This window comes from Bombyx mori, chromosome 5 (genome assembly GCF_030269925.1).
Source record: "Bombyx mori chromosome 5, ASM3026992v2".
NCBI classification, from domain to species: domain Eukaryota; kingdom Metazoa; phylum Arthropoda; class Insecta; order Lepidoptera; family Bombycidae; genus Bombyx; species Bombyx mori.
This window is the reverse complement of record NC_085111.1, coordinates 7,878,425-7,904,351: the sequence shown is the minus strand read 5'-3', so window position 1 is coordinate 7,904,351 and position 25,927 is coordinate 7,878,425. Positions and strand designations below refer to the sequence as shown.

Below are 25,927 nucleotides of genomic sequence, written 5' to 3'. Positions count from 1 at the left end.
TAAATACATGACAGTGGTCTTGAACGCAGTCCGATATACCTACCGGTTTTTATCAATTATTATATTATCATGCAGAGTGGGTACGGACTAACGGACAGCGTTGGTGGTTGGAACGGGCTCGCACTAGTGTGGCGGGCGCGCAACAAAACGCTCGCTTGTACATGTACACAGCTGACCTTATTTATCCAATTTGATCTTGAACGAGAGGTCGATAAACCTTTATTGCATAGTGTGAACATACTTCCAAGCCATCCAGTCGAACTGGAAATTGGTTTTAGTTTGTTTGTTTTTATGGAACGCTCAAAATGGTGGAAGTCAAAATAACTGATGACATTAGAATTGGCGGCAATAATCCGTGTTTTATAATAGCGGAAGCGGGACAGAATCACCAAGGTGACATCGAGATCGCAAAAAAATTAATAAAAGCTGCTAAGGTAAGTGATTTTACATTTTTACTCAAAAACAACACACAAAGGAATTGCTAGGTGTTCCGGTTGCATTGTATTTTTGTTATCACTACTTATCCAAACCTACAATCGCTTTAAAGATTGTATTCCGTCTTATAGCAGTACCAAGATATTACAAAAGAATAAAAAACTACAAATTGTGAAAGGAGGTTTTAAAGTGAAACAAATGTAAACATCATCCAAAGCGTTTGTGTTGTCATTCTCTTTGTGAACACATAAAGTGTTAAATTCCAAACATGCTCCGTAAAATATTCATTATGTCACCTTTTTAAATTGATTTTATTATAAAAGTTAACTTTATTGAAACACCTACTAAATAAAACAAACAGTAAATTATGAGCCGATAAACTGCGCTAGCGCTAGTCAGCAAAGACGAATTGCGTAATAGCCAAATATAAATTGCACTTTGTCTTATTGATTCATTAAATTGAAAGATGATGTGTTGATGAAACTATCTTCTACCTATATCTTATAGATGTCTTTTAACAATGAAATACTATTATTTACTAGTCTCGTTAACAAAACACACCTACAAACTTGAAATTTACAAAATTTGAAATGGGTAGGTACACGTGCATTAGATAATAATCATTTCTATATTAATTCTGGATTAAAAACCTTTTTATTTTACAGTAAAACCGATTGATGCAGAAAGACTTTTTATATTACAGGAAGCTGGAGCTAGCTGCGTGAAGTTTCAAAAGACATGTCTCGGAGAGAAATTTACAAAAAAATATCTAGAAAGGCCTTACGACAACCCAAACTCGTGGGGAAAGACGTACGGAGAACACAAAAGTCATTTGGAATTCTCCGATACACAATACAGAGAATTGTTTAGATACGCTCAGGAGGTCGGGATTTTATTCACCGCCTCTGCCATGGACATGGTAAGTTTTTTTAGCATTAAACATAGAGTTATAAAATCCGCTGGCTGTAACTGTAATTCTGACATTTCAAACAAATTTTGTTCTATAAACAGCATCACATCCATCTATTCTTATTCACGTGCTTCGAAAAGTAAAAATCACAGATTTACGAATACGAATCAACAAGTTAAAAGTACATACATAATATTTAAGTACCTACATGTCTGAGTAGGCACGAAATCATAATATTACGGTTTTACATAACAATAAAACCGATATTATGTGCCGAGAAGGAAAACATACAGCATTGTATTATGAAGAAGCAGTGTGTACTTAGCTTAAATTCCTTGTCTATGTCCAACCATAGACAGTCAATTTAGTTCCATCTTTAGCCGCTAGGTGCTGCCAGCAAGTATAAAGGAAGCGCAGCCATCTTTGATCTTCATAGTCTTCACCAGGAAGAACTTCCTGCAATGCTGTATGTTTTCCTTCTCGGCACATAATATCGGTTTTATTGTTATGTAAAACCGTAATATTGATGTGCCTTTGGAAAACATACAGCATTGTATTATGAAGACGTGTTTGTTATCTGCTGGTGAAATTATTAAGCACAACGCTATGATGAAATAGGTAAGCTATAATAAAATTATGAAGCGCAATGATAATGTTCATAATTTATATAATTATTAAATCGAAAAACACAGCTGTTAACTTTCATGTTAATTCAATAATTAAAAAATATTTATAAGTTTGTAATAAACATTTTATCTTGTATATACAAGAAAATGTATAAATTGTATAAATGATGTATATACAACATGAGTAAATGACGAGTAAATGTTTTGAAAAAAAAAGAATCGTGAGGATCTTTAGGAAGCTCTATTATTCGGCAATAATTATTGTAAACGTTTGGATGATTTGCAATTGCCTCTAGAAAGTATTTCGTCCATTGGTTCATTATCAATCCATCTCAGAGGCTACTGCTGATCTACAACTTCTTAGAGATGGGTTGATGCCACTACCTCGTAAGGTTGAACGAAGACCAGTTTCCACTTACAGTACGGTATGCCGCTTTTGTGACAACACACAGTTAGAAAAAAGTCCTTACGAATCTTACTGGGCATGTCTTTAGTTTCATGTTTAGAAAGCACTTATGCAGATTATTGACGAAAATGGATTTCAATTTTAGACCCAAAGACTGGTATCAGAAAGATGTTTTTCTCTTTTATCAAAGAAACTGTCTTTAGAAATGTTAGCAAAGTAAGGTTATTAACTCTGCGTCCAGTAGCCAGCAACATGGTTGTTGGTGTCCTTCAAGCTACCTTGAGGCGTGATCTGGTGGCTGGGTTTGAAGAAAACCAATTTAGAACTATTCTCGGATCTCATGTGAATGGGACTATACTTAGTAAAGTTGTAATAAGTAGTTGAATTATGTTCAGTTATTCCGATGGCTATTTTAGAATAGCAATTTTTATTAGAGAGCTTGAGAATGTTTGCTGTCCTACATGTATGTTGTCCACAGAAAGTCGACAGCGCTGCTTTATGCAGAAGGATTGTTTTACAGGCAAAATTTTCTTTTCGGAAAAGAAAACAGAATTTGGCAACATCTGCAGACTTAGGATCAATTTTAAAACTGTAGCACCATATGCACATCTTCTAGTTGCTGGTAAGTATGCTGGCAAAGTGGATTGACACCAGCTAATTTTCAATAAATCTTCTCCTGTGTAGACCAGTCTATTATTTGTACAACCCCCCCCCCCCCGTTTCTAAGCTTTCGGGTTAATGTTTACCCTGTGGAGGAGGCAGGTTTTGGATTTCGTGCGAGTTATCTAGCGTTCGGGATCTGAGGGCTTGGAAACCCAAATGCTTTCGCTCAGTCTGGAAACACTACCAGGTAGGTTCCCTAGACACTGTTGAAGTGAGTCAGTACTCTGGGGAAAAGGTTGAGAGGAGGAATTCTCCATGCTAGTTGCATCCTCTACGGTCTGCTGAAGGTATCCAATCTTGGTCGGCGAATGGGTTTATATCCGGATGACCCCACTTTCGAAAAACTTTTGTGGTCACTTGTGGTAAAAAGTGCCATTTCGCAGGTTGATTTCCTCGTGATAGCCTATCGGCTACGATGTTGTATCTCCCCGAGAGATTATAAGCTGACAGTTATCTTGAACTTATCGCTTAGTTTAAAAATCGAAAGGTCAACCGCTAGTGAAATACTTTCAGATTCATTTTGATTGTCACTACCATTGCAAATAGCTCTTTTGTGGTTGAGCCGTTTCAGTTGTTGAGCTGACCATAGACAGGATGTTAATATTTTGTCTAATTGTAACCCCTACCCATATCCGAAGCTTCCGTTGCCAGGAAATGGTTGGTTTTGTGTCTCGGCAATGTTTGACATGTGGCTCCGCGTCAGCACTGCATTTGTAACCCGTACACATGTCCGAAGCTTCCGTTGCCAGGAAATGGTCGGTTTTGTGTATCGGCAATGTCTGACATGTGGCTCCGCGTCAGCACTGCATTTAATTGTTAACACATGCAGGATGGCCTGTTTTTTACGGGGGTGTTTTTTCTTGAAACTTCGCAAGAAAATTTGCAAGTTAACATAGAGTGATGTAATTCCGTCAGAGTTTGAGCTAGAATGTTGTTGAGTGGCCACTTTATTTCTCGCAATTTTTCATCGAATCCCTAGCCATGTCATCTCTTGAACCAGTGTACTAATTGATTTTTTGTAAGGCTGACTTGGCAGCCCAAATAATCAAAGAGCTTCACAGCTTATGTGGCCTGAAGACTCAACTTGGACTTCTTTTGATGGACCAGGAGGGACTTGCGTAGGTGGGATAACACTCAACATCCCTTTGCACGCAATGTTTCCGTGACTGAGCATGCTATGCAAGCAAAAAAGGTGTATTTGTCTTCATGGACCAAGAGAAAGTCGCGTAGGTAGGTTAACATTTGACTTCCCTATGTACGTAAGGTCTTCGCGACCGAGCATGCTATGGGAGCAAAAAAGTTTATTCGTCTTGGTGAAACAAGATCAAGTCGTGTAGGTAAGCTAGCACTTCGACTTTGCACGCTATGTCTCCGCGACCGAGCATGCTATGGAAGCAAAAAGGTGTATTTGTCTTCAAGGACCAAGAGAAAGTCACGTAGGTACGTTAACATTTGACTTCCCTATGTACGCAAGGTCTCCGCGACCGAGCATGCTATGGGAACAAAAACGTTTATTTGTCTTGGTGAAACAAGATTAAGTCGTGTAGGTAAGCTAGCACTCTACTTTGCACGCAATGTCTCCGCGACCGAGCGACCGAGCACCCTACATAATGGAAATTGACATGCCAGCCCAGATAATCCAAAATCTTCACGGCTTCTGCAGCCTGAAGTTTCAACTTGGATTTGTCTTGGTCGACCAAAAGGAAGTCGTCTAGGTAGACTAGCACTCGAGTTCCTTTTGCACGCAAGGTCTCTGCGACCCAGCATGTTATGGAAGCAAAAAAGGTTAATCCAAAAGCTTCACAGCTTCTGCAGCCTAAGTTTCAACTTGGATTTGTCTTGGTCGACCAAAAGGAAGTAGTCTAGTAGACACTAGCACTCGAGTTCCCTTTGCACGCAAGGTCTCTGCGACCCGCATGTTATAGAAGCAAAAAGGTGTGGCTCTGAAGCCAGACCGAAGGGTAGGCATGTCATTTCATACTAACTCATAAGAAGGTACCGATTGCTTTCTGAAGGTACTGATACTGGTACCTTGGTATTGATCCTCAAGAAGTATCGACGAAATTTTGCGACCGATACTAGAAAAATATTCCTGAGAAATGTTCAATTTTATCATCCAGTCCCCTGGGTGGAGAAAGTTTGGTACCGAGGTGTCCGAAAACAGTTAGGTGTTTTATCTTTACGACCTTGTTCAACTCTCGAAAATCGAAAATTGGACGCATTGATCCGTCGCTTTTCTTCCGCAGAAAAAACATTTTTTTTTTTTTTTTTACGGTATTTGGTAATCGGTTACAAATACGGTTTACAAATTATTACAATTTTGGTGGCACTCAGTGCCTCCCGTCGGTGTCTTCAATTGCCCCCTCTGGATTGTGCCAGATGTTACAGACTATAATTGTTTATAATGTTTGGTTTGCCTTTTGTACGAGGTTGTGACAAATAGGATTGTAGCCCTCCGAGGGACTGAATAGATTTCAATTTAGTATTATCAAACAAAAATTCCTCAATGAGTGGTGCGTTGGTAACAGGATACTTTGTTAGAGATCACGGAAATTAAACTTTGACGTCTTATTTTTATCCATACGGCCTTTTCCGCATACAATTTAAGACGCTTTTACGGATAACTTGTACGACGATTTGCCAAAGTTTTCAGTAATTATGTTACAAAGATTATTAGTTTAAATCTGTTGTGTTTTTGTCAAAATTTCCGTATTGACGAGATCAATTTGTTTACAACAATTTTCGTTACATTCAATTGTTACACACAGTTGATGCATTATTAGATTTACAACGTCACTGACCTGGTGGGATAACGAGCCGATTCGAAGATCGACCGTTACCTTTGAATCCCGTCGTTTCTTACGCAGAGACTCCTTTTGTTCTTTTTCGCTTGACGAGCTGTTCGAACGCGAGGCGTCTCCATCGCGTCTCGCCTGGACATCTTCCCTCTCGGAAATTATGGAGCTTGACTCAACATCACCTCCAACAGATGACGCGTGATTCATGGCGTCCGATGATAGGATCGGTAAATAATACTCGTAATGATTGCAAAATAACACTCATAGAAACACAAAATAAATATTTTTTGCAATTAATAAGAAGTCGAATAAGTATTTGTGGATTTGCGACTTCACAGTACGAAAGTACACAACGCTATGTAGATCAAAGATGGCTGCGCTTCCTTTATACTTGCTGGCAGCACCTAGCGGCTAAAGATGGAACTAAATTGACTGTCTATGGTTGGACATAGACAAGGAATTTAAGCTAAGTACACACTGCTTCTTCATAATACAATGCTGTATGTTTTCCAAAGGCACATCAATCTACTGCTAAGTGGCGCTGTTTGCAAAACCTTTGCATTTAACGTTTGGTAATCACGCACATTAGTTTTTTTAATTTATGCAGGTATATTGCACATATGTAGTACGTTACACTGTTATTCAATATTTTCCAAAGAAACTAGGTAGCACATACAAACATTCGTAGGTCGTTATTATGGATGTGACTTTTAGAATGGCTTAATGTAGGTATACAAAATTGCTTAAACTAATCTACCATAATAATATTATTAATACTAATAAAATTATACAGAAGCCGCAATCGACTAGAATTTCATTTCTCGTTAGGATTTGCGCTACAAGGAAATGTTTGTTTGAAATTGAATGAATTTTACGGAAGCGGAACAACAAGCTTAGAAATACACGGACCTCGACGTTTAAACATAAACAAACGATTTAATGAAAACAACTTTATTGTGCTGTCTAGATGAATAGGAGCTTCAATTTAAATTTATTCATTTTTGACTATAACAATAATGTAAATACGAATGAAAACTACCATATTTTCGCGGGCAAGTTCAATGCACGCCTTACGACTGTGGTTACCGGAACCCGTAGACAATAGGCGAGTGTTTATGAGGGTGAAGTCTCAATGCATTGTAACTGCCGTCCTATTCTTCAAACCAGAACGCGTCAATCCTTCACCGGTCACAATAGGTTACCACTAGTAAAAACAATTGAAAAGAAAAAAAAACTTTAACACATTATAACACCAAACTATTATAACCGTCATTTGTACAGTAAAATTACATTTATTATTATTTTTACAATTTAGCTACCACTTCTCTTCAAAAATAATTAAGTAATAGAAACTTAACTTAATGAGAGTAGGACAGAAGCCAAAATTAGAATAAGACACATTATATTGTTAACGACAAAAAATACTGTTTCTTTTTTAGGTATCTTTTGACTTTCTGGTTAACCTAAAAGTGCCATTTATCAAAATCGGCTCAGGGGACTCGAACAACTTGCTCTTCCTAAAGTACGCTGCTTCGAAAAAGATTCCTTTAATTATATCAACGGGGATGGTCGACAAAACTGCCGTAAAGACAATTTACGATATCATTTCCTCGGACCACAAGCAGTTCTGTTTGCTTCATTGCATATCGGCGTATCCGGTGCCATTTGAAGACTGCAATCTGACTGTTTTACAAGACTATAAGAATACTTTTGACGTTCCCGTTGGATACTCCGGTCAAGAGCTCGGCACCGCAGTCGCACTGGGTGCGGTTGCTTTAGGCGCAAAGGTACTGCAATCGATCGTACAAATCTTTAGTCCTAATAATATATTAATTATCTATACTAATATATAAATCTACAGTGGTTTTTACGGATGTTCCGTTATAACAACTGAACCATGCATCCGATTGACTTGAAACTTGTTATCCATGTAGAAAATACATGTACTTAATGGATAGACTAATATTTATATGAGTGTTGTACTCCCTACACCAGTTGCGGGGGCGTTAATGATGAGAATCTTTGTGGGGATGAGAAATAATAATGTTAATTTTAAATACCCAGCAAAGCGGACGGATACAGCTAGTACCTTATATATGTATATCAGAATACTTTTCGGCATAAGTGATTGCCAAAAAATCTGTTTTTTTTGTCCCCCGTCTTAAGACACGACATTCGCAGCACTCTCACTAGACAAAATGTAAGCTGTATATATTTTTGTTTTGCTTTATTTATCTATATTATTTTTTATGACAATACATTTGTAGCACGTTGTACTGATATAAGGTATCGTTGATCGAATTGAACAACGATATCGTTTTGGCGTTTTTATTTATTAGAATCATATATGTATATGGAAGTTTTGCTTGCATATAAAGTAGTATAATAGTAAATTACATTACTGTTTATAATTTTATTGAGAATGGGAAATGGGTAATGTGTTAAATTCTGATTCCGTATTTCGAGTACTAGTGATTATTTTAAAAATATATGAAAAATCGTTTTTCATATTAACAGAAGTTCACCAGAAATGTATCTATCTATCAAACGAGATAGTTCCATTGTATGACCGATATATTGTATTTGACGGACTGCTGGATGTAATACGTAAACACCTTGCAGTGGAAATGTTTATTTGGTAATATACACTCAGTGAACGCCCTCGATAGTTGATGGCAACACCATACATAATTCATAGATAATTAAGATATAATACAGACCATAATAATAACACATAAATCAGTACAGATTACTATTGTAAAACGGCTCCTTCGTATTTCAGGTGCTAGAAAAACATATAACTCTGGATAAAAGCATGAAGGGAACTGACCACGTTTGTTCATTAACTCCGTCCGAGTTTCAGCAACTGGTTCGCGACGTGCGCGTCATCGAAGCCTCACTTGGAACTCCCATTAAAAAAGTAGTGACATCAGGTAAAAAAAGCCCGCAAATCAAAACTGTTAATTTAAAAACCTCAAGTGATTCGCTAATGGCGCTTTCTTTTTCGTGATATAGTAATTTAATAATATATAGTAAAAAGTACTCTTACGGTTTACATCTCGATTTTTTTTTCAAAGTACTTTACTGGGTCACACTCTACGTTAAAACAAAGAAGGAAATTGTCTCATTCAACATCATCGTTCGAAATAAATAAAAATGCGAGATTAAACCGTTAAATAAGTTTTAATTATGTCTAAGACACGCTAAAACCGAAAAAAATACACTACACCGTATTAAGTCATACCTATACATTGTACGCCACATCGCGTGGTTTGTTCAACAACAAAATTTGAAACTTGGTGCATATTAAATGGATGTCATATAATTGAAAAAAATAATCACAATGTTTTACGTCAAGTACCTTGTGAATTGCTTAATTCAAGATTTATTTATGTTGGCAACACTAAAAATACGGCAGTTAACTTTATGTGTGAATTGACAACAGTACCGCCTTTGTAAATATTTCTGTGTCCTAAATAGTAGACGTTACCATATTCAGTATCTGACAAGTGTCTTGAGACATGTCTTCAAATGGTCAGTGCCGTCCATATCAAGTAGCAACCGCATAGCACCATGTGGGTCGCTTGATATACCCATTCAAACTAATTCTAAAAAAACAACACGCCTTTTAAATATTCCGCCTCGCGTTACTCGCCCTTTGAGTCTGTTATGAGATCAATTCTGTGGTACGTTATTTTATAACCATCCAGATTACATGCGTTTGCATTTTTATATAAAAATGATAATTATAAAAATATAGTTACTAAAGTATTATAGCTCCTCCTTAAAATTTCTAAATCGAAATGATGTAAAAATCCTTTATAACAATAATTGTAAATGTTTTCAGAAATACCATGCATAGACAAATTACAAAAATCTCTAGTGATGGGCTCAACTAAAAATAAAGGTGAGATATTATATCCGGGTGACGTGAAGATCAAGGTCGCGGAACCAAAAGGCCTGAACGCGCTTCACTTGGAAGACGTTATATACAAAACTCTAGTATACGATAAGAAAGAAGATGAACCCCTTAACGAAGGTGATTTCTGTTAAAGAAGCCATTGTTTCTTATATTACTACACAATAGCTATAGATATATGAGTTTATTGCGACATAGAGCGCTGATTCCAGACTCTGTTCAAAATAATTGCACAATAAATGATAGTTGGTAGATTGTTAGCTATGTAAATATTACGAAAATTATTAAAAAACATTTTACTAATAATATACTTTTGAATAGCGCATAATATATATTGTAAGTTACAAAAAAATATGTTAAAAAAATGTATAATTAAAATTTAAGATAGCATGTACGGAATATACACAAATAAATGGACATTTGTCATTGTAAATGTAGTAATAAATTATTTTATAACGAATTCATTGCGTTTTATTTACCATGATTAATCGGTCTATGAGCGGTAAGCTCTTTGTTCAGACAAAGGGGAGTTGTATGATAATATGGCACAAAGGTTTAACGCACCTATTCATATAAAACATAACGCCTTCAAAGTTTATTTAAAGTTTGATAGGTAATACTTAAAACGTAGAGAGTGAAATTTAAATTTATGAGGAAATAAAATATTGGATAATAGATTATGGGGCAGTTTGTTTAGGTCACGCCGAGTATAACCCCAAAGCTGTATCTAGAATATGGGTTATGATTATTTGCGTAATTACTGGTGGTAGGACGGACCTCTTGTGACTCCGCACGGGTAGGTACGACCACCCTGCCTATTTCTGGCGTGAAGCAGTAATACGTTTCCGTTTGAAGGGTGGGGCAGCCGTTGTAACTATACTTGAGACCTTAGAACTCATTTCTCGAGGTGGGTGGCGGCATTTACGTTGTAGATGTCTATGGGCTTCAGTAACCACTTAACACCAGCTTAACATCAATAATAATTTACATTCATCGTCTTTACTAGTACCGTTAGTACTTTGCAGTTACTAAGAGAATCATAGACATAATTCTCCACACGTTTACGGTTACTATACTGAAACCTTAGAGCTTAACTTAACACCAGGTGGGCTGTGAGCTCGTCCACCCATCTAAGCAATAAAAAAATCCTTGACGTAATATATTGTCGAGAAGATTTTATTTATATTGAGGGTCGGACGCGGTGGCGTGGTGGCGCGTGGTGTGTAGGACATAAGTGGCGCGGCGAGTGTTGGCTCGGTGCCCGCGGCGTCGGCAGCGCGCCAGTCCCCGGAGTGCCGGTCCGACCGTCGCCTGCACCCCGTGCGTGCCGTGACCCTACCACATCACGAAGTCCTTTCCTGCGTCGTCCGCTGCTTTCGTCACCCGCGTCACACCTCAAACACGCGTCTCTAATAATCGTGTGAACTTTTAATGTACCTATAGATCGTATGTGGCGGAGGAACTCGTGTTTACATATCAGACGGACAACGAAACAGTAGCGGGTTCAGAGCAGCCGATTTAGGTCGCCCGGTTCAGTGCTAGCAGCGAGATATTTTTATTACAACTGATGGGTGCAGGCGTACGAGCGCCTGAGCACGCTGGCGGTTAAATAAATTATTATTTATAGAGTAGAACCGTAAAGTCCATTCCATAAACACTTTCGTATTTTTAGTTGTTCCTGGTTATCTTTAGTTAAAGTTTCATGTGAATCGGCTATGTAGATTCTGAGATTATAACGCATCGCGGTGAAATTGTGTGAATTTCGTGTTATAAATAATACAAAAGTGGCATTTAGCTGAAATCTTTAACATTTCTTTAGTGCATTTGTGAATTGTGTGGTGAAAATGCATCACTTGTACCCTTTGGCGAAGGGAGACCCGCTGTGTCCGCTAGGCTTCCACCCGCAAGTGCGGTGGCCGACGCGTTGCAAACGCTGTTTCCGCGACTATAAGGAACACGGTGGCGGCAAGAAAAAAGATGATGATTTTACCGCATCCACACCCAGCCTTTCCTCTTGGAACTCACCGACATCACGGTCAGTTAATAGATATATTTTTACTCAAATGCAATTTATTACATATGAATATAATATGTACTTAGGTATGCTTTCAATTTCGATTTCAAACATTTATCTATTTTGCTAACAATTGCTCCGTGTGGAACAATATCTTGGAACGAATAAAATCAGAAACACATAGACGTCTTCAGAAGTAAACGGCCGAAAAATGATTCGAATATGAACATGCTTAGCAAGGCACGAGAGCACTACCACCAGCCACCATTCTTTTTCAGTATTACTTTACCGAATTTCCCCTTTCTAAATTGGAAATTTATAGAAAATTATTACAATTGAGGTAGGTAGGTAGGTATGTACTTTACGCATAGTAGTGTAGCGTATAAAAACAATATATCCACCTACCATGTTTTTATTGCATAGATTGGTGGACGAGCTCACAGCCCACCTGGTGTTAATTGGTTACCGGAGCCCAGACTTTTATAACGTAAATGCCGCCACCCACCATGAGATGTGATTTCTAAGGTCTCAGTATAGTTACAACGTCTGCCCCATCCTTCAAACTGGAACGCAATATTGCTTGACGACTGAAGCAAGCAGAGTGGTGGTACCTAGCAGTAAAAACTATTGATATTATTATTGAGATATGCGATCAGAATATGACGATACAAGAAGGTTTTGGACATCATTACTTGAAATGTATACCAAAGTTAGCACAATACTTATGCATTTTGAATACCTACTACTAGCTTCAATCACTCGTCATCAGAGCATTTTAGCCTGATTCTTCTTAGCAAAAGAAAAATGAGATATATTTAATTCGTTATACAATTAAATGTATCTCACTTTTCTTTTGCTAAGGTGTCCAGCCAGAATGTTAGTTGATTATGTGAAAACACATGAATTTATAGTACGCTGTTTTATCTATGAACAAAAAGAATACTGTGGCACGAATCCAAATTCCTCAACGTTTTGCGAATTGTTTGTATTGCTCTCTGACGTTTGACGCAATCCGCGGCTCCGATCTGGCTTTGCATAAACAGTAGGTACTTTATCCACCTATACCTACATAAAAACGACAATGCAATTTCTCGTTAAATTAAATAACACAATGCCATAAACAGTTCTGGTAAATTAGAGTCGATTGATTGATTGTCGAAAATTGTGATTTAACTTTAGTGAAAATTCTTTCGGTGCCCTCTGTATTTTGTACCGTATGTTCCATGGAGAGTGCTCTGAGGAATTATCCGAGATGATACCATCATTTCGTTTTTACCATCGCACCGCCCGCCATCGGAGTAGAGTTCATCCATACTACTTGGAGCCACTACGGTCATCCACAGTGCGTTTCCAGAGGTCTTTTTTGCCACGTACCATCCGGCTATGGAATGAGCTCCCCTCCACGGTGTTTCCCGAGCGCTATGACATGTCCTTCAAACGAGGCTTGTGGAGAGTATTAAACGGTAGGCAGTGGCTTGGCTCGGGCCCTAGCATTGCTGAAGTCCATGGGCGACGGTAACCACTCACCATCAGGGCCGTCTGTGGACTGGTCTGCCTACAAGGACAATAAAAATTAAAAAAAACCTTTTTCAAGCAATTTTACAAAATAATCCTAATCTGACTTAAACCCATGTGTAAAGCCGTTCGTTCACTAGACATTTACATTGTTTCAGAATGTTCATTTTTCAACCGTATTTCCATTTGGTGCTTTCGTTTTATTAAAATATGTGAGTGAGCTCGCGGATTACCTAATGTTAAACGTTTACTAGAGGCCACAGATTCTGAATGACACCACTCATATCATGACTAAGCCATAGTCAGTAACCCTCAATCGTATGTGTTGTGTAACGCATGTTTCAAACTTCACCATGAAATACATATTACTTACTTCATAGTCATAGAAATAAACGAGATAGTGCTTAACATCATGTGTTCACTAAATGCTCTACTGCTATTTAAATACATAATTTTTTGGTGTTTCATTCTATCACTGTCAATTAAGGAAAGTTGACCGTCATTATAAATATCTTATACGTACCTACATACCGCATAATTTAGTAATAATCTCGAATGATATTGTTGTAATCTGTAATTATATTGGTGAAAATTTACAATAAAGAACCAGTTGCTCGTAAAGACGTTTGCTGAACATTTTGCTGTCCGATCCACCTAATTGTAAGTAGTCACAGTCACCCATGGGCATCACCAATGCCAGGGATCGCCTACTTTTTTTTTCTTACCTAAGCTGATGGTCTAGAGATACCATATCAGCGTAACCTTAAATAGTAGGTGAGCTCACGGGGCTCAAACCTGAATATGTTGCTAATACGTACACTAGCAAGAGCCGTCAATCGGGAGGATCCGAAATGACGTGTTTTGGGCGACGTCGACTGTTTACCATTTGGTCCGCAGGATCGGCTATGTAGTTTCCGGCGGCCTGTCCTGCCGCTTTATCGAAGTGGTGCTGTATTACTTTTTCTTATTTTCATTTTCATTTCATCAGTGACACCTGAGAGTTGTTGTTCTTGTTGTTGTTTGTAATAACGATTATTTTTCTTTTCTTAAATAAACAGAAGCCGTGACGGAGAGAATGGTGCAGCAGAAGGGGACAAGGTTGGCCGGGGTTGGGCTTCGAGTACCAACCTTAGCTCCATCGAGTCAACCAAAAAGGACACTTTTTCCACAGGTTACATTTTAATGTATTAATTCAAGGAATAATTTCCTCTCACGATACTCTACGATCTACTTGAAGCCGTCGTGGCCTAAAGGATATGACGTCCGGTGCATTCGTCTTGAGCGATGCACCGGTTCGAATCCCGCCGGCGAATACCAATTTTTTTAATGAAATACGTACTTAACAAATGTTCACGATTGGCTTCCACGGTATAGGAATAATACCGTGTAATAAAAATACAACCCGCAAAATTATAATTAGCGTAATTACTGGTGGTAGGACCTCTTGTGAGTCCGCACTGGTAGGTACCACCACCCTGCCTATTTCTGCCGTGAAGCTTTAATTTAATAATTTAATACGTTTCGGTTTGGAGGGTGGAGCAGCCGTTGTAACTATACTGAGACCTTAGAACTCAATATCTGAAGGTGGGTGGTGGCATTTACGTTGCGGATGGGCTCCGGTAACCACTTAACACCAGGAGTGCTGTGAGCTCGTCCACCAATCTGTGCAATAAAAATAATAATAATATTATAACACTATTATAGAACAGTAACTTGCACTTTTAATCAGTAATTACATATCCGTACGAATACGTGTGTTTGAAACTTTTATTCAGCCATTAATGAATAGCGTATTTGCGATATTTTAAATATATTTTTACTTAATAGGCCAATACTAAGGATTTATCAAAATTTCAAGCCAATTACGTAGTTCCCCAAAATTACAGATATCACAAAGTTGTATTATTACGGTAAAGGTTGGATTTAGTCGAATTTAGAATATGAGGCTGTTTACTTAATACGTCCATAATTAAAAATGTAAATTTAAATATAATAATATTAAAAGCCGCTGGATGCGACTAGATACATTCTATGCAGAACCAGTGATTATGGTGAGCCTTGAGGGAGGCCTATGTCCAGTTACCGCGGAGACCGACGTCGTTGGTCGTCGACTATCGCCTCGACGACCCGTCGGTCGGGCGTCCTCGGGGTGGCGCCGCGTGTCTGGTTGTAGTGTTGACCGCGGGAACCCCCCTACTCTGAACGGGTTCTGACCCCGGACGGAGATCGGACGTTGGGTGTAAGAGTGCAGGGGAGTCGTTTAGTGGGTGGGCCCTAAAATCCTTGGGCCCGCGATCTGCTCTCAACACCTGCAGATCGTTGAGTCTCACATACCCCGCGCGCCCCCTAGGCGCGGGGACCTCGTAGGAGGTTCGGCCCCCGGCCCGAAAAAAAAAAAAAAAAAAAAAAGGCCTATGTCCAGTAGTGGACATCTGTGAGTTGATAATGATTATAGCTTATTTCCAAAACACAATTTCTTCCATAAACTCTGACATCTCATTGACACCCAGTAACTGCACGTATTATGTAAACTTAAAGCAAACTAAACAGAAATTAGCTATTTTAGTCCCACCTTAAAAAAATACATTTTTATTTAAATCTTTTCTATACTATTCTTCTTTTACTTAATTATATAAATATATATTTATGTTACAAAAAATGTACAACGTGGTTCTGTTTATTTCTTAAAATTATGGGACGCAAGGAGTAAGTGGTTACCAGAGTCCACAGAGAGGATAACCAGAATGCCGTAACAGGTCTGGAAGTACGAATTCGCATATTTGTCCCACCCCTCTAGGCGGAACGTATGAGATCCATTCATAGGATTCATGAATCACGCAGGCAGCTGCCATTTTTTCTAATGAAATACATATATACGTGAGACATTTACGAAAGATTTCCACGGTCTAAGTAAGAACATCCTAGTAATAAAAATAAGATCAAGTTGAAATTTGCATTACTGGTGGTATTATACCCACGGAGGAAACTATCAATTACTGCAGCGAAGTAGTAACGCGTTCCTCTTTGATAGGTGGGAAAACCATTAAATAACTAAACTGAGACTTTAATTTAAAAAAAAAATAACCGGCATAATCTCATCGCTCGATACGGGTTCGGTTTTATTGTTTAAACCACAATGTCTGATCTGTATTTTTATTGTTTGTGTAGGATTCAATAAAAACAATACGTCTTGGACATCGACGCCGGATCTGGGTGCTGACGGCAGCGACTCAAACGCCGTCACAGTCAATCTCAAGCTACCCAAACGACGCCTTACGGGCCCATTACCGGATTTGGACACAGGCCAAACAACTAATGGTATGGAAACATTACGATTATCTCTTTGTATGTAAAACAGAAATTTCATAACAAGTTGCTTCTTAAGGTGTGTAGGTTTCGCTTAATGAATTTATCCTTCTAACTGTGATAATAGGCGCTTATTGGAGTCTATAAATCATCCTGATCGATCCACCCTGAGGCATTAGATGAAAGTTTCAGTTGCATTAAAATAGCAATTGCTTCAGTACAAGAATATATCTTACACTGTTTCCCTCTAATAAATCTCCTAGTATTCAACAGATAAATTAGGGAGGAATAAAGAATTTATATTAGAAGATACAGTGAAGATACAAGTAGTATTATGTACATCTCGACCCAAGCGAACCAAGGATGCATACCCGTGTCTTGTCTGCTAATCAACAGACTATTACTATTATGTAAAACTCTGGCTCTAATTGAACTGAATGAGCTTTTCAAAGCAACTTTGTATTTTTCCTAATCTTTCATAAATATATTTCTATGTCAATTCGTGATTCTATTTCGTAGTACTACAAATAAAAATCTATAATGAATGAAAATAGTTTAAAAGCATATAAATACTTTTAAAATTTTAATTTTTGTTTTATATATATAATAAAATGTTTCGAAATAGACACAGTTACATTACGTCGGCCGTCACCATCGCCGCCCCCGTCCGCAGGCTCCCAGACTCAGCTCGCAATAACCAAGAATGACTCACTCGCTGAACGTGTGCGAAAGGTAAACACATCATTATTTTGTAAAGATGGGAATTATAAAACGTGCTTCGAATACTATTTGTTTCGCATTACTTAACGCTAAAGTTTAGCTAAACCTCTTAAGTTTTTGTCACTGAAATTTTATTTTTATGGTTTAAATACCAAATTTACCTAAATATTATATGTAGAACTAGCGACCTGCCCTCGCTTCGCTTCGGAAACATTAAATTTTATTATTGATAGCTGAGTCCCGCGATGTTACCTACCCGCGCTTATTGTCGTACCGCGGATGACACCACGGGGCGAAGCTAGTCCAAAAAAAAGTAGCCTAAGTTACTCCTTATATCATCAGCTACCTATCAGTGAAAGTCTCGTCAAAATCGGTCCAGCTGTTCGAGTGATTAGCCGGAACAAACAGACAGAGAGACAGCGTGAGATCCATTAACTTTAGCATTAGACGCCTTCAGCTCTAGCACCAGGAGCAGGCTTAGGGACCCTGGTAACCGTACTCGTCGAACTTGGCAAAGAATTCGACGTGCAACCTAACCCATGCATCTGCCCGCTAAGCTTCTCGTTGGATCTTCTGAGCGGATCGCGATTCTGATCCAGTAGTAGATTCATTCGCATAGCAACTGCCCTTAAGGTCTCCGAAGGTGCTTGGGCGGTTGTTAACAAATCCCTTTTGGCCGAAAAAGGGATTTGTCCAAAAAAACTGCTTCGCACGTTAATTTGTAACCTGAATAAATTTGAATTATTGTTACATTACGTGCAGATTAATTTAATTATTGTTACATTACGTACAGCTTAATAAAGAATCGTAATAAACATTTCGTTCGTTTCGTTTATTTTTATTTATCTGGAATCAACAGCACCACACCCTGTGTGTACATGTTATTGAAATTATAATACGCCATAAATAAACAATTTTTATAAGTTCTAATACCGGGATCGGGATGTGTACATGAATATATTTTTTCACCTTGGAATTCAGAGCTTTAAGTGGGTCAAGTCGTGAGCACTGACTACCGTAGCAACTCTGTCTGCTTCGGCATGGAGCTCGAAATAAACGTAAAAGGTCACTTGTAAACTTAGTGTCTGGCAAGAGAAGAGGATCAGTCATATTTATTGAGGAAATGACCCGTTATTAATCTATTTTGTAATGGAAGGTGTAATAAGTTGTAGTGCCTTTTATGTTTTCACGAGTAATAGACATGACTTTAAAATAGTTTCACGATTACATACATACCTACATAATATGTATATTCTTAGTTGTTCAGCTCATTTTATAATTTCCATACGTTTCGAATACTATAAACTTACCTTCACTATGTTTTACGCAATTTTAGAATTATATATTATATTTTTCTTAGTCAGAGATGTTATGTATAATAATAAAAAAAACATAAGCATGAGATTAGGATGAGGATTCTCTTCAAATTTTATTTAAGGAAAGAATATGTCGCATGTTAGACAAGTGTGTGACAAGTTCTTATACGATTATATGGTTACATTGTGATGTTGCGATTTACTTTTATTCGATTTATTTTCGTGGCCTTACTAACGGCACGTTAACTATCATTATAAATACTGTTATATAGTCTATAACCACTATCGTTATAATCACAAGTAGACCAGATAGACAACAAAAGGGTTTTTTAAAAGTTGATAGCCGTGTAGTGTTAAACAATCCATAAAATACTTTTATCACACATGGCTACAATTTTTTTTAAACATTAAATAAGAATTAAATTTATTGTTATCAATTTGAAGACCATTCGAATCTGGACTTATTGCCTTCGATGTCAGAAAGAATCAAAACGTATCTAAATCGTAAAAAGGTTCTTCAAACCGAATTCCCCTAAAATCTCATCTATTTATTTATAATACAAGTATCTATTAAAACTGCAACCTGATTTTGATAACAACTCAGCACAACAAAGTAGTTCCTGTAAACACGTAAAATAAAAAAATGTGTATTTTAAAATAAGTCGTATTCACAACTATTTACATATCATTGAGCTATATTTAACATGTACACGAGAAGTACATGTTCTTTATTTGTTAAGATATTTTGCATCGATGTGTTTACAGATGCAGCTGTTAAAAACGCAGAATAGTTTTGAAAAGGAGCCAAGTATAGAGAAAGAAAGAGAGCGAAGAAGTTTGTCCAAAAGTAAAGAAGATGAAAAGACTGCTAGATATAAAGACGAACGGTCATCGACCAAAGATGATGTAAACTTTTTAATGCAGGTAAAGTAGTTATTTTAATAAATTTCCGGCAGATTATAGTCTTCAAGGCGAATATACGAAATATTCACAGCTGATCACAGTGTTCCCGATTTTCAAAGTAATTTATGAAACTGCCATCATAACGATTTGCCATTATCCGTGGAATAATCCGCCAAGCTTGATAAGGGGGCCCGCCCTACACTCCGGATGTCATTTCGTGGTTTCCATTGTAGAAATGATCAGCCTCAAAAGGCAGTCGGTTCTACGCATTGTGTGTGTCGCCCACTACCACTTCAACTTACAAACATTTCTGATTACCCATAGAAGCGAATATAGCCTTGTCAATATTTCGATATACGATTTGTAATGTGTCAAATGACATTAAGCCCTTATATATCTTTCATTCCTACTGAATCACCAGTAGCCGCGAAGGGCTATTCTGGTTTCGTTAGACGGGTAAGCTAACGTCAGCCCAAGCAAGAGCAGGGCTGAATCTTAGCCCACTGAGTTTCTCACCGGATCTTCTCAGTCGGTGGTAGATTCTGCGAAGCACTACTCTTGCTAGGGCTAGTGTTAGCAAATTCTCTTAGGCTGGGCCCGTGAGCTCACCTACCCGTTCGGGCGTAGCTGGAATAGCCTCTTAGGTTACCAGCAAATGGGTAGGAAAAAAATCTGAATCTATCACCGGATCGAAATCGAGAAGAAGATCCGGCGAGAAAATCAGTGAGCTGTGGGTTATGTGGTATATGGAATCCTCCGTCGCATTGGACGAGTACGGCAAGAACGGTGACCGGTGCTCGGAATGCCTTAATGCACTGAGAGTAAATCGGGAGAATCCAAAATAACAGCAGCTGTGTGTTGTTCGGTCGCTTGGGTCGAGTGTGTAATCAGAGGCGGCCATGATAAGGGGGTTATCATGTCAAGCCGCTTTTTCGAAGAACCCTCAAACTGATTTCCATTATTTATTAGGTAAAGAATTCTCGGAATTCAACGAATTTGAAACCCCCCGTTCGAGGAGGTCCGTCTAAGGACAAAGATGAGTCTGATGATGAAACGAGCACCACCACCGAAACTACTTTAGTGGATTCCAACGTTAAAGAATATCAGGTTAGAATGAAACAGTTATATGTATAATTTAGTCGCTCTCTGAGGTTTATAACCAAAAAAAGTTAGCTCAGTTCAAATATAACTAAAAATTTCATTCGTTATATGATAAACATATAAGATTTCCAACCCATTTTTTCAACGAAGTAGTCATCTATTTCCATTTGGCGGATGGAAAAAATTTATACAATACAATTTAGACTGCGACCTCATGTCACCAGATAAGTGGCGACATTAACGTTGGGATATCTATGAGAATTGACAACCACATAACACCAAGGAACGTGTGTTCATTCACCCATTTAGTGCAATGAAAAAGTTTAAGTAGTGTTTGGGAGGGGATGCACCATCATTATCAAGTAAAACTAGTTTTGTAATCGAATTTGATTGGAGGATGTGAAAACTCATGTCATTTTTTTCGCAGGATCAAATAGAGGGCTTAAAACAAGAAGTAGATATTTTAAGGAAACGTTGTGAAAGAGTGGAGAAAGAAAAAAGCGACATTCTTCTACGCAGACTCGCTAACATCGACACGGCGAATAAATACACGACAGGACGATCATCGGAAGTACTAAAACTACAACAGAAAGTAAACGAATTAACTACGCACAATGAGGATCTCAGGGATGAGAAAAAACACCTAACTCAGAAAATTAGGGAAATTGAGAGTGAGCTTGAGGTATCTACAAATTTTGCTCAATTTATAATATTGATGATGATGATAATTTTCTCAACTTTATGGTTTATATATATTTTTTATTTCTATTTAGATGGGTGGACGAGCTCACAGTCAACCTGGTGTTAAGTGGTTACTGGAGCCCATAGACATCTACAACGTAAATGCGCCACCCACCTTGAGATATAAGTTCTAAGGTCTCAAGTAAAGTTACAACGGCTGCCCCACCCTTCAAACCGAAACGCATTACTGCTTCACGGCAGAAATAGGCAGGGTGGTGGTACCTACCCGTGCGGACTCACAAGACGTCCTATCACCAGTAATTAGACAAATTAAAATTTTGCGGATTTGATTTTTATTACACGATGTTATTCCTTCGCCGTGGAAGTCAATCGTGAACATATCTTAAGTGCGTATTTCATTAGAAAAATTGGTACTCGCTGGCGGGATTCGAATCGGTACATACGAATGCACCGGACGTCTTATAATTTAGGCCACGACAACTTATACATACATATAATTTAATATATATAACATAATAATAAATAAATGTTGTCGTCTTTGATATTTGACTACTTTCATTAGACTCGGCCGTCAACTGAAGCTCAGACCCGTCAGATTGAGCAGCTACGAGCCAAGTTGTTGGCGGCCGAAACGTTATGTGAAGAATTGATGGATGAGAATGAAGATATGAAGAAAGAACTACGGGATCTTGAGGAAGAAATCGAAGAGATGCAAGATAATTTTAGGTTGGTTGGTTTATAGACCTGATTTGAAAAACGCATAACATTTGCACGAAATAACTACTACAGATGATTACTAATTTATTCGAAAATACCATTAATCTATCTAAAAACTAAGCAGTAATGCTTTTTTGTTATTTGTCTTATCATCGATAAATAAGTCTTAATGGTAAACCTGTATTTTTATTTTAGAGAAGATCAGGCCGACGAATATTCATCCCTGAGACGCGAATTAGAGCAGACCATTAAAAATTGCAGAGTTTTATCATTTAAATTAAAAAAGACTGAAAGGAAAGCCGATCAATTAGAACAAGAAAAAGCTGAACACGAGAAGAAATTATTAGAGGTACTTGTTATTTCTTTTCTATGCAGTTATCGGCTTCTAAGTGTTAATTGGCCGAGGGGGAGGGTGATGGGAGAGATGTGCTCCGCCCTAAACGCTTCACTTTCCCCTTTTGCCTTTTCATGGGTTCTGTCTCATGCGAGGTTCGGACGCGGGTTGTTGAGCGACAGGAGGTTTTAGTCAGTTCGACTCCGACATGCCCTGCCCTCCATCCCCAGGGGAGGGCGATTTCCTCCTGACCAAAAAAAAAAGTGTTAATTGGCCAGCGTCAAGTTAATTCCACTATTATTATTACTACATATAATACTACGTTAGTTAAAAAATTCAATGGAGCGGATGAAATATTACTTAATTGATCTGAAATTGTCATTAATTTGGATAAAATAAATGAAACGGAGTAAAAACGAAACAATATCTTAATAAAATAAAAATGGGATTTCAGTTAACTTGCTGGAAGAACCCGAGAAGCATTTTCACACGTATTAAACAATCAATAAGCCCCCATTATTACACGATTAAATCTTTACAAACAAATAAAAATATTCTAATTAGTTCGTTTCTCGCATTCTCGCCAAAACAAGTGTGGATGTCCTACATTCTAAATTTAGAGCAGTGTTATCGAGGTTTTTGAAATTATCCGAAACATCTGTCAACTAATGGGCTAGACGCCCATGTGACACATAGACATGCGTAGTTATCGTAGTAGATAACCCGCCCCAGTTCAATACTAACCTACCAATCTTTATTAAATACAATTATGTACCTATCTAACTATAATGAAGGAACAACATTAATTAGTATCATCATAATCAACAACAAATTCATAGACGAGGAGTATATCAGCTCACTAAAATGATAGCCCTAAACACGTCATTACGGATCCTCCCGATCCATTAACGGTGCTTTTAGGTTAACCTCAAGCACCGGTCACCGTCCTCGCCGAACCCGTCGCTTGCGACGAAGGGCTCGACGAGTAAATTAACCCATAGACACAGCCCACTGAGTCTCGCCGGATCTTCTCAGTGGGTCGCGTTTCCGTTCCGGTGGTAGATTCTGCGATGCACTGCTCTTGCTAGGACCAGTGTTAGCAACACTTCTGGTTTGAGTCCCGAGAGCTCCCTTACACGTTCGGGTGAAGCTGAAATAGACTCTCAAGGCTATCAGTATAGGAAGGAAAAAAAGACCAGATTTTATTTTATTATACTATAATACATTTATTTAATGCACAAACAGTTTTTATTGGTTGTTTATGTTAATTTTGAGTAACAAAAACATTTTATTAAAAAAGGCTTTGTGGAATTAGCGAGAAACTTATTATAGCGAAATATGATGGTCTATTGATGGATTGAAAGTCTTCGTCTGTTCATTTAGGTACGACAATAACTGATAAATAAAATATTACGTGATATTCAGATAGTCGGAGGACCCGACGGCATGCAGCGGGAAAATAGGATTAAAGAGTTGGAACAAGAAGTTGCGCGATCTACTGAGGTGGCGCTAAGGCTACAACGCGAGCTGGCTGAAGCAAACTCAAAGTTCACCGGATCAAACCCAAGCCTCATGAAGGTTCCCCAACCCGAAACAGTAAGCACACGACATTAAAGCGTAATATATCAACTTTCCGACGAATTGACCCAAAAAATTTCAAACTAACTTAAATCTATGCAACAGAACGCTAATCCCCTTTAACTAAATCTATATATATATATATAAATGAATTGCTACTTGTTAGTCTCGCTAAAACTCGAGAACGGCTGGACCGATTTGTAATTTTGGTCTTGAATTATTTGTGGAGGTCCAGAGAAGGTTTAAAAGGTTAGATAAATATGAAAATGTGCGGAATTAAATAAAAATAACAATTTTGCTTTTTCTTTGATGTGTCCCCCGTCGGACGGATTCCTTTTGTTTGTTTTAAGTTTATTTTATACATTATCGATTGAGGTACTACGAAGTCTGCCGGGTCAGCTAGTACTACATAAAAAAAAAAATATAATACAAAATTCAAACGTTAACTAGTAGTACGACTTTTTGACAGTAATACAATACAATTGAGAGTCCGGTCGCATATCGATAAGTGGGTGACAGCATTCACGTTGTGACATCTATGGCTTCCGGTAACCACTTCAAAACAAGCGGGCCGTGAGCTCATCCAAAATATTACGCAATAATTCCAAAAAATTTCCTTTTTTTTTTCCCTACCTAAGCTGGTAGCCTGGAGCGGCTATTCCAGCGTAACCGTAACTAGTAGGTGAGCTCACGGGGCTCTAACCTGACGACGATGCTAACACGAACCCTAGCAAGAGTCGTGCTTCGCAGAATCTACAACCGGATCGGAATCACGACCCACTGAGAAGATCCGGCGAGAAACTCAGTGGGCTGTGTCTGAGAGTTAATTTACTCGTCGAGCCCTTCGTCGCAAGCGACGGGTTCGACGAGAACGGTAACCGGTGCTTGAAGTACCTAGAAGCACCGTTAGTGGAGCGGGAGGATCCGAGATGACGTGTTTTGGGCGAAGTCGACTGCTTTCCATTCTGTCCGCAGGATCGGGAATGAAAAATTTACATTGAAATATCACTGCACTGACGTCATTGCTCATATTCGTATTATTTTTAGTTATATGACAAGTTACTCGTACAACCTGATTTGATTTGATTTAATATAGATATGTTACATTTTCAATCGCAAATGTTTTCTGATGAATTTTCATATTAATAAAATATGACTTAACATACTAAATGTATTTTCATGTTTTGTGATTTGTGGTGTTCAATAAATAGTTTTCCGTTAACACCATTAGGTTAAAGTGTCCCGATCGTCACTCACTCGAGGAGGTAGCCAAGAAGACCCCGCACAGCTTCTTAGAGATCTGCAGGACTCTTTAGAGAGAGAAGCAGACTTACGGGAGCAACTACGCAATGCAGAAGAAGAGGTATTCTCGTTACACTTTAAAAACTAACATTGGTCGAAGAACAATTTGTTTATCTCATTTAAGAGTACATACAGTTGGGCGGCATGCTCATCTACTTTGACAGTAATAGGCAGCGACTTGTTAATGCCACTACCATTGCTGACGTCTATGAGCGACAGTGACTACTCACCATCAGGTGGGCCGTGTGTGTGTCTGCCTACGGTAGCAATAAAAAAATATTAATTCCTTTTTTTTTCTTCGAAAATTTGACGAATTGGTTAGGTAATTACCGAGTGAGTGATTTCATCAAGACAAAACAATTTATAAAGGAAATTGATTATACGCGTAAATAGCCGTTTTTATTCAGAAACATGTATTTGTTTTGGGACAAATATTTTTAATTTACAAATATTTACATTTTCAAGTTATTTTCTTTCAAATTTTTTCATCGCGTGCAAACTCAGATTCAATAATAAATTAGAGTTTTAATTGCTGTAGATGGGCAAAACTCGCAGCCTATATAGTGATAAGCAATCGATACTCAACACCTAGTACTTATAGTTAAGTAATATTACAGAAATATTTAAGTAAAGCATGCGTAACGACTAAATTTAAACAAGCA

General features: G+C 38.1%; 2 protein-coding genes and 1 long non-coding RNA gene across 3 annotated transcripts in view; all 3 read left to right on the top strand.

Annotated features, from left to right (window-relative positions):
• Nucleotides 1-84: 84 nt before the first annotated feature.
• On the top strand, nucleotides 85-10,217 carry LOC101744099 (sialic acid synthase). The gene is made up of 5 exons (XM_004932257.4): nucleotides 85-434; nucleotides 1,139-1,354; nucleotides 7,278-7,625; nucleotides 8,621-8,771; nucleotides 9,686-10,217. The coding sequence occupies exons 1-5, from the start codon at nucleotides 306-308 to the stop codon at nucleotides 9,889-9,891; spliced, it is 1,050 nt and encodes a 349-aa protein (XP_004932314.1). The 5' UTR covers nucleotides 85-305; the 3' UTR covers nucleotides 9,892-10,217.
• Nucleotides 1,361-7,071, top strand: LOC134198909 (uncharacterized). The gene is made up of 3 exons (XR_009973194.1): nucleotides 1,361-1,963; nucleotides 2,856-4,755; nucleotides 4,907-7,071. It is a non-coding gene; the product is annotated as an uncharacterized LOC134198909 (long non-coding RNA).
• Nucleotides 10,218-10,916: 699 nt separating the features above from the next.
• LOC101736069 (myosin-2 heavy chain) overlaps nucleotides 10,917-25,927 on the top strand; it is a 32,034-nt gene continuing 17,023 nt past the window's right edge. The window contains exons 1-11 of the mRNA XM_062668644.1: nucleotides 10,917-11,792; nucleotides 14,345-14,457; nucleotides 16,455-16,604; nucleotides 17,218-17,324; nucleotides 19,394-19,552; nucleotides 20,501-20,638; nucleotides 21,060-21,314; nucleotides 21,897-22,060; nucleotides 22,247-22,400; nucleotides 23,811-23,981; nucleotides 25,195-25,326. Coding sequence (XP_062524628.1) covers nucleotides 11,602-11,792; nucleotides 14,345-14,457; nucleotides 16,455-16,604; nucleotides 17,218-17,324; nucleotides 19,394-19,552; nucleotides 20,501-20,638; nucleotides 21,060-21,314; nucleotides 21,897-22,060; nucleotides 22,247-22,400; nucleotides 23,811-23,981; nucleotides 25,195-25,326 — 1,734 coding nt within the window. The 5' untranslated portion in view covers nucleotides 10,917-11,601. The remainder of the gene's footprint in view (nucleotides 11,793-14,344; nucleotides 14,458-16,454; nucleotides 16,605-17,217; nucleotides 17,325-19,393; nucleotides 19,553-20,500; nucleotides 20,639-21,059; nucleotides 21,315-21,896; nucleotides 22,061-22,246; nucleotides 22,401-23,810; nucleotides 23,982-25,194; nucleotides 25,327-25,927) is intronic.

What these genes read in the sequence shown, in the direction of transcription:
- LOC101744099 (XM_004932257.4), top strand. Translation starts at nt 306, where the DNA reads ATGGTGGAAGTCAAAATAACTGATGACATTAGAATTGGCGGCAATAAT. An exon ending in AATTAATAAAAGCTGCTAAG is followed by an intron (nt 435 to 1,138) that starts GTAAGTGATTTT and finishes TTTATATTACAG; the next exon opens with GAAGCTGGAGCTAGCTGCGT. An exon ending in CCGCCTCTGCCATGGACATG is followed by an intron (nt 1,355 to 7,277) that starts GTAAGTTTTTTT and finishes TTTCTTTTTTAG; the next exon opens with GTATCTTTTGACTTTCTGGT.